The 14,018-nt window shown below is 31.1% G+C and overlaps 1 protein-coding gene across 1 annotated transcript; it reads left to right on the top strand.

Annotated features, from left to right (window-relative positions):
- Window positions 1-59: 59 nt before the first annotated feature.
- On the top strand, window positions 60-13,534 carry LOC134722185 (E3 ubiquitin-protein ligase ZNRF2-like). The gene is made up of 4 exons (XM_063585768.1): window positions 60-527; window positions 5,041-5,136; window positions 7,047-7,152; window positions 8,997-13,534. The coding sequence occupies exons 1-4, from the start codon at window positions 230-232 to the stop codon at window positions 9,052-9,054; spliced, it is 558 nt and encodes a 185-aa protein (XP_063441838.1). The 5' UTR covers window positions 60-229; the 3' UTR covers window positions 9,055-13,534.
- The last annotated feature ends 484 nt before the right edge of the window (window positions 13,535-14,018 follow it).

Genomic DNA, 14,018 nt, shown 5'->3' with positions numbered 1-14,018 from the left:
TTTACATATTATCATTTAGTTTTTAGTTTGTTTCAGTTTACTTTGATCACATGACTGACGTCATTTATTGTGTTGGTTCCATGACGCAAACAGGGAAGACAACATGGCGGAAGACAATGATTCCACATAAACAAACAATTTATCATGAAAATGAAAACGTGTGTCCCTTACCTTAATTTGACAGTTGTAAGAAAAGATACTATGATTTCAATAGAAATGTCGTAATAAAATGGGAGGAAAACAAAGTACAAACGCTCCAAGGGGTCGAACTTTTTCTGGAAGTGCTCCTGGAACAAGTCATGGTGCTTCTGAAATGGGGTTGTCTGGCACAGCTAATGGCGCTCGTCAGAGAGCACGAAGTTTAGGTGCATTTGTTGCAGGTTCTTCAATGGGAATCCCGAATGGGAATGGTGATGCGAGAGGAGCTGGTTCTCCAGACTCGGATTCTAGTACCCCTGAGGATGGCCCCATTTTTGGAAGAACTAACATAGCACATTCTTTACCATTACATTTATTTGCCCTTCATGGTGAGTATTTAAATGCAGTTTGCAAGAAAATGAATATTATGAATAAAGGTTTTATGGGAAGTATTCAATTGTCATTTACATTTATACGGTTACAGTCTTAGACCTCAATTTTGCAAGCGAAAGCAATAAAGCTTGTTACTTGAAAACGTTTACTGGAGGCAACTTTTATCACGTTTAAATGAAGTAACAAACTTATTTGCAGCCGATAGTTAGGTTGATGTACGTTTTCGAGTAACGAGCACTGGAAATTGCACCGTTCATTTGTGCCGTTGCGGAAGTGCAAGAAGTGATACAAAGTTGTATTTTTATTCAATAACTTTCTACACACTGCAAAAACAATGCTTCAACCTAATTTCTTAAGATAATGAATTGTTTAAGTCTTAAGGTAGAAGACCTTGGTTCAGGGAGATAACTCTTTAAATCAGTTATGTGTTTGTAAAAGTCACGTTTCATCAATGTATGGTAAGCATTTACCTGATACAGATTGAAAATAATCTATGTAACCTAGAAGCTTAAAATATATTTATGAAAATGGTTGACACAAACGTACTGATGATTTTAAGAGTTATTTCCCTTCACCTAGGTCTACCTCCTTAAGTTCTTTAATTACCAATAAAAAATTGGTGTTTCATCAACTTGGTAAAAATTGAAAATGTCCGATGACGGAAGCCACTAAAAGCGATTATTGTAAACAACAGGGTGACTTGTTTTCGCTTTTGGGGGTCGGGGAAAGGGAAGTGACGGTCAGGAAAGCGACTTCTTCGCCCAAGTCGCCTGGTAGCGTGAGCCCTGGACTATTATACTAATATCATTATATACTGGTCAACAAAAGAAACAATACAAGACTTTTTTTCAAATTAAAGATAAAGTTTTCCATTCAATAGACCAATATTGAAGGTAGTAATACTTAATCATTATGGAAATATAAATCCATTAAAATTTTTATTTTTTTTCCTTTCGTGACGTTTTTTTCACGATTTTTTGTTTTTTACAAAATTTACATAAAACGACAATTTAAAAAAAAGGAAGTTCCAAATAATGATGCCAACCTCTTATTTAAAGGTAAAGACAGTGTTTGCCATCAAGTTGTTTTTAAAAATCATACAGTTTATTTGTTAAGCAAAGTTAGTCCCCACGAGAAATCGTTAAAATGTAAACATTATCGACTGATTTACCATAGACAGTATGTGTAAAGTGATATTCAAAAAGCAGTAACAATCTTAAAACTTATCTGAAAGGTTCCAAATTTACTTTGTGTTGTTTTCATATCTAAAGCATTGATTTGAGACGAAAGTAAAAAAAATATTTTTGCATTTTTTGAGATTTCAAAAAACACTTTTTTTCTCAAAAATTTGAAAAAAAACCCAATATTTCAACCCATTACTTACAACATGAACATTACTTGATTAGCATATTGAATATTTTTAAACAAATTTGAAATTTAATTTAGAACTTAGAAAATTATGTGTCGATTTTTGGAAAATGACGCAGTCATTGTTCCATAACTGCCGACCTGAACTTCATTACATTGCTCTGCCTACCGCGCTTGGTTTCGTATTTCCTATTTTCCAAACAAACTGGAATCTGCTTGTGTTATCATTATGCATCATTGTGTAGTATTAAACCAGCCAGGACCCAGTTTACACTGGTTTTTGCTTGTATTCCACTACACTCGAACAAAGTGTTGTAGATTGACGGGAACCAGTTTTAGAATTTGTAAACTACAAAACGTAATCGGTTATTGTTCATTCCGTTTTGGTGTTTCATACCGACTTATATGGTTTGAATAAGCTTAAGACCATTCAAACATTAATGTGATAGGTATATTAAAGATTGTTTTACAAAAGGATTGAACTGTTTTACTTTCAAAGTCGTACTATAGGGATATCTGTCATATACGGATTTCCACTCTTACCGGTTAATTTCTTCTTTTACACGTGCTTTGGAAACTTCCTGTTTAATCGCAAGTTTTGAAATTGTTTTTGAGTGAATTAAACTTATTTTAACAATCATGAAGCGTTCCAGAATCATTTTAAAGCAGTTTCTTCTTCTCTTTGATGATGGAAAATAGGTTTTCTCAAGAAAATACCGCAAACGATCGCAGAGGAATTGAAACGTACAAGTCAAGTCGGCACCTGGTTAAATTGGCATCTAGTCAAATCGGCACCTATTCGACGTCAATTCGGCATCCAATAATATTTGATATAATATTTTCTATTCAATTAATTAATTACTGTTACCAAGTACATAGTGAATATGTTGTTGTGTATTTTGGTAAACCACGAAACGAAAGTGAATATGTAGTGTATAAAGGTAAACAACGAAGCCCTTACCAAAGCTGTTGTTTTAACAATTAGACAATTTGTGTAATTGTAAAAACAAGTCAATTATTAAAATAAAATGGAAAACTATGAGTCCCTTTCAATAAATCAAACTTTCATGCCAAATAATTAGCAAATTTAAGGTGTTTGTTTTTCAGTAAAGTTTAAACAGCATTAAACCAACAATCCTGTAAAATGCTCAACTGGTTAAAATAATGCAGAAAAATACACAATATCTCATGTATTAGTCCAAATAATTATGACGTCTGGCAAGGCTATTTTATTATTTTTCTGGGACGCCTTCCTACGACGTTCAGGTGCCAATTTGACTAGGTGCCAGTTTGACTAGAATTCTTTGACAAATGTTTGAAACTATCTGAGTTTCATTAGACCTTTGATAGCAGTAACAAAAAGATTATTTACTTAATATTTTGTGGGAGAAGGGGGTTCAGACTGTGTGGCATCAGGTCTGTTTGTGCCCAATACATTTTCGCACCCTACACGTTCGCACATTCACACTCTACTCATTCACGCCCAATTTTAATTCAAATTCAAGTTGAATAATTGGAAAATTATGGTTGTTGTTTTAAATTGCTTTGGTGTAAATACTGAATGTATTTATAGCTTGGTATGAGTAAAACATTGAAGATTTTAAAGGAAAAAACACAAAAGATAATTGTTTTTAACAGCTTGGTCCCATTGATCTGAAACAACGAAACAATAAAACTTTGAAACCAAAATATAGCAATCCACTAATATAACCAAAACATGATAAAATTTATTCAACACGCAGAAACAAACATAGTCAGAATCTCACTTCATTTTGAAACAAGTCAATGAAACAAGTTATAGCAATACACTAACCAAAACATGATTAAGAGTTATTCAACACAAAATAAAATGTTGACAAAATACCATTTTATTTAGAAAGGATTATTATTATTTTTAGCAATACCTTATCCAAAACATAATTAAGATTTATTCAACACAAAAAAAAAATTGCTGTCTCACTTTATTTTGAGACAATGACAACAATTATACTTTTAAGAAAACACTTGCTTACATAGCTATTAAACACAAAACCAATTAAGATTGGGTGCGAACATGGGTGTGAAAGTGAAAGGGGTGAAAATGAGTGGGCGCAAACGTGAATGGAAGCGAACGGACTCAGATTCAGACTATGTACCAGTGAGAAATATACAAGCCTTTCTACGGCATTTATTTGTACAATTCAGCTAGTCTTGACCTATTCATTTGTCTTAAAAAACCAGCCAGTTGTCACCTTCACTTCACACACACACACATATACGAATATCAATTATATGCTTACGATACATGTTGCATTGTTAAACTAATTACAGTATGTGAAAATCAAGACTTGCATAAAAACTATCCCAATATTAGAGACAGTGGCGTCATTTTTCTTCAGAGCTTTCAGCTCTTTGATTTATTCAACTTTCCGCAAAACTAATTTGCACCCTACAATCGTTTACACTAAATTAAGATGCTTTCCGACAAGTTTTGATTTTCATTATTACATGTGAATACATTGCAAATGAAGGCGTTTTAAAATAGTGTATCTCATTTTTTTTTTATATTTAATACTTTTTGATAAATTTTATTTGAAAGTCGTGTATCGTTTCTTTTGTTGACTAGTATACTATGGCCCAACTTAACTTTATATATCTTTTGATGAGAAACGCTGAATTTCATACACAAGATAGTTTTCAATTAAATTGGAATTGATATATTATAATTTCTTTACCTTTTTAAAAACAAATTTATTGTTAGATATTTAGTTGGTAGTTTCTCACAAGGACCTTAGTAAAACTTAAAGAACTTTTAATTTAAAATGTTACTTTAATTGTATACTCAGATATAAATTGAACAATATAAAAAGAACATTATTTACAAATGACCATTTATACTAAAGTAAAATCCAAACATTGTAGTGTACTGCACACTTCTCTTTCAAATCTCACCACTTCTCACTATCAGTTTCTAAAAGAGAAGTCACTTCTCTCTATAATTCTGAAGTAGTGTGAGCCCTGTAATGTTTGTCATAAGTTGGAAACATTAATTTTTATAATTTTTTTTTTATAAAAAGTAAGATAGTTACCCTGTGTGTACCTGCAGAGTTTCCATCTTGAAGATTTCACCATTCACTGACATTTTGTTGATTTCTATTTCAGGTATAAAGTGTCCTGTGTGTTCTAAATTTGTACCCCCAGATGATCTAGAATGTCACCTAGTCATATGTTTAACCAAGCCTCGGATTACTTATAATGGTAAGATATGTTTAACCAAACCTCGGATTACTTCATGTACTTATAATGGTAAGATATGTTTAACCAAACCTCAGATTACTTATAATGGTAAGATATAGTCAATAAAATATGATCATGATGAAGAAGAAAAAATTGTTAGAACTTTCAAACCTTGGGGGAAATATTGCAGAACTTTTCACTTTCAAGAATTGTGTTTAAGTATTGCAACGTAAACATCATTGATTTTTTTTTTTTTACAAGATTATCATTTTATAGGTTTGACACTGCCTTGTCAGACCATGTACATGTTTGATTGTACAAAGATACCAGTCATTCCCAGAATGTCATATCAAATACCTATTAGTCCCAGCTGTTGCATGGCCACAAATTGAACTCTCAATAGTAATGTAATCATTTTTCCTTTCAGCATGTTCAGTTGTCATGATTGTAATTGTGTAATTCTGTTACTTGTATTTAGGAAGATGTGGTTTGAGTGCCAATTTGAAATATCTCAATCCAAGTCACATTTTATAAAAGTAAACTATTATATGTCAAAGTATTGCCTTCAACACGGAGCCTCAAGTGGCTCACACTGAACAGCATTCTATAAAGGGTCCCAAAAATAAGTAGTGTAAAACAATTCAAATGGGGAAAACCAAAGGTCTAATCATAAAACTATAAAAAAGATGTAGAGCATGTATAGAGTCTTATAACAAAATGAGGTATTGTATACAGTGTGTTTCCCAAAAACTTCTTAACCTGTAAAGACAGTATGAAAGACACTTGATTTTAGAGCCAATTGGATGCATAATCTCTTATTGTCTCGCCTTGACGGAGTCAAAAAGCAAGACATAGGTATGCTGTTTCCGGCGTCGGTGACGGCGTCAACAATGTATTAGTTTGTGTTTAGCTCAGTTTTATGGGGAACCACTAGTGGTATGTCAATGATAATTGGTATGCAGATGTATTACCATTGCCACATCTCATTGCCGTGAAGATTATTTGGCTCCGCCCCCTCAGTCATGGTCTATTGACTTTGAATGGTTTGCTTACTTTACATGTATTAGTTTGTGATTAGATCAGTTTATGGAGATCCACTTGTGGTACGTCAATGATAATTGGTATGCAGATGTATTACCATTGCCACATCTCATTACCATGGAGATTTTTTGGCTCCGCCCCCTCAGTCATGGTCTATTGACTTTGAATGGTTTGCTTACTTTACATGTATTACTTTGTGATTAGGTCAGTTTATGGAGATCCACTTGTGGTACATCATTGATAATTGGTATGCAGATGTATTAGCATTGTCACATCTCATTGCCATGGAGATTATTTGGCTCCGCCCCCTCAGTCATGGTCTATTGACTTTGATTGGTTTGCTTACATTACATGTATTAGTTTGTGATTAGGTCAATTTATGGGGATCCACTTGTGGTAGGTCATTGATATTTGGTTTGCAATTGTATTAGCATTAATTGGCACAATTCATTGCCAAAATTACAAAAAGGCGAGACATATCTCTGTGATAACAGTTTATATAATATGCTTTGTATTATTACATAGTAGATAATCACACAAAAGAACTTTTAGAAAATAAATAGTTCTTGATAAATCAAATTTTGTGTATGTTTTCAAGTGAAAATTTCTTTTTTGCCACTGATGACAAATATGGAAATTGGTATGGCGTTCATTATCACTGAACTAGTTTACATTTGTTTAAGGGCCAGCTGAAGGACGCCTCTGGGTGCGGGAATTTCTCGCTACATTGAAGACCTGTTGGTGACCTTCTGCTGTTGTTTTTTTATTTGGTCGGGTTGTTGTCTCTTTGACACATTCCCCATTTCCATTCTCAGTTGTATTATGTTCAAGAAAACGCTTTCACAAAATAAAAAAATATGTACTAGATATATATGTCTATTTATTTGCAGAGGATGTTCTAACAGAAGATAAAGGGGAATGTGTGATATGTTTTGATGAATTAAATCAAGGAGACACTATAGCACGATTACCATGCCTATGTATATATCATAAAGCGTAAGTTTGTCATGCCAGCTAAACTTTGATACAATGTATGAGTTTAAATCAAGAAAACACTATATAATATATGTTTATATACAACTTGTTTAAACACCAACCAAACAATGTTACAATTTTTTTGTTCTTCCCTCACGGGGATTCGAACCCATGCTACTGAGATTTCGCGAAAGTGAGAAAAGCAATCAAGTTGAGGTGACCAATGATAATCTGTTTATTGCTATTTTACCTATGACCATGTTGTCAATTTCATTAGCAACGCCAAGTGCCCCCTTAGTTTCTAGCAATAATTTTCATATCACTCGACTCCACTGAGTAAGAAAATTATCAGACAGTAAGGCCACGGTTTCTTAATTTGTTGGTTTATGGATTTTTCGCATAAAAAAGTCGGGTGGGTCCGTCAGAAAAAAAAAGAAAAAAAATATCTTTCAAAACAGAAAAAATATGCAAAATAAATATATATTAATAATTTCACCTTACTAACAAAATGTTTGTCTTATCTGCTGTTTTGTCATCATTTCTTAATATTAAGTTCGATGAAATATTATTGATCAGTGATCATGAACATCGCATGACATCGTTTAATAATTTCCTGTAAAAAAGGGGGGTTGCACGGACAAAGACGAAATTAAATCGTCATTTCACAAACAAGAAAAACAGATTCGCGTAGCTCTCAATCAATTCCAGAAAACTTTGTGAATAGTGATCTTTAAGCACAAAAACTGATAAAGAAAAAAAATATAAAAACGTCGTACAAAAATAAGTTTCAACACAAGTGTCGAAAAACGTAATAGACTCGTCCACTGGAAAAACGACAATATCGGGTTAGTTTTTATCCCAATGATCGATATTTTTTGTTATCTATGAAACAAGAAAATTTCAAATGATTTGTTAATATTCAGTACTTTAATTGATATATTCCCCCTGTCCACATTTGGACAAGTCTATTTCTCTGAGATGATGCATCTTACGGACTGATGACAAATAAGGGAAACGAACTTATTTTGTAATTGGTTTTAAACACAGGTTTCGTTCCGCAAAATTATTTGTGCAATAGACATTTCAAGGTCAGTTATAATGGATTTGTCTATTTTTAGAAACGTAAATTGGAAGCTTTATTTTTCACAACAGAAAGTGTTATCAACTTTGTTAATGATTAATGCATTTCATTTCATAATAGAAGAAAATTTTAATTATTTTTCAGGGATAATGCATTTATAAGGGTCGGCGGGAATAAAAAACGTGAAAAGTCAATTTTATTTTTATTTTGAAAATCAGCAAAATCAGGTCGGCGGATCCGTAAACCAACAAATTAAAAAAAACGTGGCCTAAGATCAAAGGAAAATTTCTTAGAATAGCGATAAATAGCTATAGCAAGCTTAAGATGACCATGCATATGTAAATACCATAAAGCATAAGTTTATGATGTCAGCTAAAGTTATAAACATAGGATGATCTTTCTGCTCATTTTTCACTTGATTGGTAATACTGCAGTCAACATATTTTATACAGTTTCTTACTATAGAAACAAGGAGATGTGGTATGGTTGGCAATGAGACACCTATCCTCCAGAGTTCAACTGAAGTGGGTATAAATTAAAGAGCCAATTTTTATGAAAATCTTGACTAAAGAAAATCTGTTTTTTTAAATGCATGATCTTCTCTTACATACTTTTTTTGTGAATAAAAAAATACACTGTCAAAATTACTATCAGAAAGGCATGATATATCTCTGTGTCCACACTTTATTTTGGTAATATACTGTAAACAATAGAGTATCTATGACTAGTAATAGTAGTAAACACATGCTCACGCTGTCTTAATGTTTTATTCTGTGACTTGTAGGTGTATAGACAAATGGTTTGAAAGAAACCGATCCTGTCCAGAACATCCACAAGACTGAGACAAACAATAAAACAGTATACTTGGGCTTTCATTTTTTATACACAAGTCATTACAGACTATTAGGAGAATTTGTGTGATGTGTGTTACCATGGTAACAGAAATGATCTGATATATACATTGTGTATATTGAACATTTTAACACTATTCTTATCGTTCCTGAGATGGTGCATTTTATAAAGAGGAGCGCATGATAGCTATCAAACAAAAATAGATACAGTGATCATCTCATGGTTATATTTTTGTTAACAAACATCTAATTGCAGAGTCACAACAGATAGATGTATTTATGTAACTCACCATTTATAGAACTTTTCGGTTGCAACATACATTCGAGTCCAGCAAAGACACTACTGACTGTGAAGTCAAAATCTTCTTTCTAATGTGTGTGTTTGAAAATTATTAAAATAAAAATAAGAACATTTGATGTGATAACAACAAAGATTAACTGACACAAATGTAAACAACTTATATTATACAGCCTTCAAAAAAAGAGCAAAATTTATACCATATAGTAGTAGCAGGTCCCAGGATGATTAAATATGAACAAGCTTAAATTATCAGTTGAAAATGGCTTGACTCATCATTAAAGTACATTATGAGATGAAAAATCTATTTGAAAAGGGCCTTGACAAGTGCATTTGTTTTTCTTATGATATTTTTGTGTTAAAAATGTACCAGTATATATAGTGATTTTTGTGTCAAATTTTCAGTACACAAAAACTACACTTAATTGCAAAGCTTATATCTGTATATAAAGTGTCTTGCTAGAGTTAAATGTATGTTATAATTGAATTGATCTGATTTAAAGCATGTAATATTTTGCTTGTTTCATAATGTACCGATTGTCTACAAATAAACCTGGGACTGGTTTTAATTGTAATTCTTGTGGATATTTTATATCTTGGTATTGTGACAGTATGCAGAGAATCCTAATGAACATTTAGATTCATGGTTCACTTTTACTAGAGTAATCCACAAACATTTGGAATAATAATAAATCCACAGTTATAAATTCTAAACTGTATAAATCTGTTGTCTGAATGGATGTTTTATATACACTGTATTTAGGTTTAAGCTGAGATCACTATGTTATACGTCAACTACATGTATACCGGGGTAATTGATTGAATATTAGATGGATGGATGTGTATATTTCTCTATCATTCTTTTTCTTGTATCCAGTTTTGACCTGTTGAGTTACAATTCATAAATCAAAGATTACATCCAGGTATTCATGTAATTGTTCTACACGCCTGAGTGAGAAAAATGAATGGTTAACAGAATTGTGTAGCTTTGATGAATTCTTGCTAAATTAGTCAAATCAAAGCTGTATAAAATGGATCTGTATACTTATCTACTTTTATTTCTATGTTCGGTGTTTTATACATGGTCTCTTCAACTTGATACCAAAAGATACAAAGCAGTAATTTGACATATTTAGAAAAAGGATTACACTTGAATGACAAAAACTCTGATGGTCAATACAAGTTGACATTGATATAATCATAGAGTAAAATACCTAAATTTAGTATCTTAGAACCAGACAATAGGTTTCTAAATATTTTTAAAGGTCAGTTGATAATTTACTTGACTAAAAACAAGAATTTGACAAAGAAACCAAAGAGATGATTTAAGTTGTAAAATATTGCTATTGATACTGATCATAGTTTGCCGTATTTATTTTATGTTTAAACACATCTTCCATTTTGTTTTTATCAGATATCTTATTTTATTAATATGTAAATTATGTTTACTTTTAATCATGCATTGTAAGACATGTACACATGCAAGTTTACATGTATTTTGTTTATTATTTTACTCTTAAGGAATTAATGTTGAGTTGTTACAGTCAGAGAAATTTTGTAATCAAAATTTTCTTCCTTTTTATTGCTGTGCTGTCATACATGTATGTTAGAATCGGTAGAACTGAAAAAAGGGTACATACATTTATTTTTTCTACACGTTTTTGCCATATACATTTTTCCATTCTTAATATTAATTATGATAATAAAGAAAATTTTGTAGGTCTAGACATTTTTCAATTATGAAAATTTAGTTTTGAGGTCAACAAATATTTTTGAGAATTTATAGTGCTATATGAATTTAATTCAGTGAGTGAAAACATTAATTTTAATTTTTTTTATTTATCTATTTTTTTTTTCTCAGTTTGCTGGAGATTTCACAAAAAAAAAGGGCAACAGCTTAAAACAAAATTCACTGAATATACCCCTTGGATTTGGATGAAATTCTTTAAATTAAAGTATAAAGGCTCAATATATATTACCAATTGAAAATTAACATTGCAGGAATTGGTTTTACACTTGTTTTAAAAAATACTTTACATGGAAAATTATATACAGTTCTTAATTCTCTGCAATAACATTTCTTCTTTTAAAACTGAAACGAAAAATGTGCTTGATATGACTGTTAGTCTATGTGCCTCAAAACTTATGTACCAAGAAAATCTATTGATGTTATTCTATTAACAGGATGTTCAAAGTACATCTACATTAACAGTATACAGTGCTCTCATGTTTATGTGTTATGTTGTGATATTTTAGATGTTAGTTGACATTCACTTGATTCAGGTCTCATTATTTTGTATACAGAAAATGCAAAAGATATTTGCAGCAAATAAGCATTTAAATTCATTTTATATCATTTTGTTTTTTGAAGATTCTCACAGAAAGGAATTGAAAAATTATGTTGCATGTTTTTATCATTTATAGATGTAAATCATATAATACTCTGAGAGTGACATTGAAGGGATGGATTATGGGTAATAAAAACCCATATACTTACATTGTTAGATGGTTTATAGATTTGTCTTTTATCGTTTAGTATCTTCACAGTCAATATTTAAAAGAATTTTGTTTCTTTATCATGTCTGCTATCTACAACAAAAAATACCACTACTATTTACAGCATAAAAAAACCTCTCCAGTGTCAAGTTGTGTGAAATTGCTGTAAGAAAAGTTGAAATCAAATTAAGGACAAGAATATCCGGAAAATCAGTTACTTTTACCATGTTAAATTAATAACTTAACTCCTATATTCACATATACTAAAACTTTTGGTTTCTCATGTATGATAATTTACGGTCTACCTTTGTTTCTATAAATTAACTTCTTAGTTCATTTTATCATTGATTTAATAAGGTTGAAAATTCATGACAATACATTGAACTGACATCAAATTCATTGAAATTGCCTTGCAAATATAAATCTTGAAATGATACTTGAACAATTGTCACTCATGGAAAAGTTTAATTTAGTGCCTTTCTATCATTAATTTTACTGATTTAATCTTTGTTTCACCACCACTGTAATCTTTTGTGTTGATTGATGTCTTTTCATGTTTATACTAAAAGAAAATGTATTAAATTAAATATTCAACAAGACCCATTGCTGTTTTCTGTTTTTTGTTTGGGTTTAAGTCTCTTTAACACATTTTGAATTTCCATTCTCAATTTTAAATGTTTCTTAACACACAAAAAATAACATTTCTATAAAAAAAATCACTTTTCACTGTTACTGAAAATCTTTATTGGGCTAATGTCAAAATAGATATGTGGTGAATATAAGCTTCACTTGTGTAAAAGTAATATTTGTATTTCGTTAGGTATACAAAATAATGTCAAGTAAAGTACAAGGTGCCCATATTATTATGTAACTTATAAAGGTGATTTCTAAGTGTTCAGAGTACACAGGTTGGTCGGGTTGTTGTCTCTTTGACACATTCCCAATGTCATTTCTCAATTTAAATTATTTTATTATTTTATAGATTTTAAAATTAATTTTAAATGTAAAATTGATGAAATGTTTGAAATAATGTTGACACAGAAAAGTTTTTCATATTTCTACAGAATGCTTTATATATTTTTTTTCATTGTTGACATCCAGCTGTGATTTTTGTAATACATTTATCATCAATGATAGTTCCATTCAAAGCAATACAATATAATCTATTTATAAGATAAGAGATCATTTTTTTCATTTTATTGAAAATCAGGTTGGAAATTTGGCTAATAACTTTTGTTAGCTACCAGTGGCCAGTTGTGAATAAATTTAAAATATATATACTTTTCTATAAAAAACAAATATGAAAAAATAATTAAATTATGAATTGAAGGAGCCTTAGGAGGTTAAATATAAGTATATGAATAAGGAGGTTGTAGGGTAAAGAGTATATATAATTTACTTTAAACGATTAATTCCTTAGTAATTTGATATACCTGTTATAATTTAAACACGTTCCTAGGTACATTTCATACTCAACATGTTACAATAATAATCAGATATAATCTGACTACTAAATGTTAAACTACTAAAACTTATTTATAACTGGCCTGAGAGTGAAATGTGCACCATTTGTAAAATAAATCATGAAATGTATAATGTAAGTAATTTGACAGTATTTATATAATGCTTCAGTTGTTGTTACTTATTATAATGAAAATACAGATTGACTTCAAATAATTGTTTGTTTGTTCAGTTATTTATTTATCACATATATACACATTTGTTACAGGCAAGACAATATTATCAAAAAAGACCAAAAGTATGGCCAAATCCTTTGCTTTGATTTTTGTGCTTACTGCTGATCTGGTGAATCCAGTCCATTACAATTGCTACTATGTTAAACTGTTAGCCCACAGTCTAAGGTCAGGGAAAGGTTGAGTGCTTACAAACATGTTTGACCCTGTAACACTCTTTTTGTATGAAAATAAGGAGATGTGATATGATAGCCAATGAGAGAACAACCCCCCCCCCCCCCCCCCAAAGCTCAAATGAAGTAGATCTAATCCATTATAGGCAATTCTAACATGACGTCCTTCAAACGCTTTGAGTACACACCCGTGGTAAAATTTGAATATATTGCATGGGCTGTTCCGATCGTACTCCCACGTCATATGTTTTTTTATGAATGAGTTTCGCGACGTCATAAAACGATGACGTTAGA

Source organism: Mytilus trossulus, chromosome 6 (assembly GCF_036588685.1).
Source record: "Mytilus trossulus isolate FHL-02 chromosome 6, PNRI_Mtr1.1.1.hap1, whole genome shotgun sequence".
Lineage (NCBI taxonomy): Eukaryota > Metazoa > Mollusca > Bivalvia > Mytilida > Mytilidae > Mytilus > Mytilus trossulus.
Note: the sequence above shows the minus strand (reverse complement) of the source record. Positions and strands in the feature narration are given on the sequence as shown.

What these genes read in the sequence shown, in the direction of transcription:
- LOC134722185 (XM_063585768.1), top strand. Translation starts at nt 230, where the DNA reads ATGGGAGGAAAACAAAGTACAAACGCTCCAAGGGGTCGAACTTTTTCT. An exon ending in ACATTTATTTGCCCTTCATG is followed by an intron (nt 528 to 5,040) that starts GTGAGTATTTAA and finishes TTTCTATTTCAG; the next exon opens with GTATAAAGTGTCCTGTGTGT. An exon ending in CTATGTATATATCATAAAGC is followed by an intron (nt 7,153 to 8,996) that starts GTAAGTTTGTCA and finishes TGTGACTTGTAG; the next exon opens with GTGTATAGACAAATGGTTTG.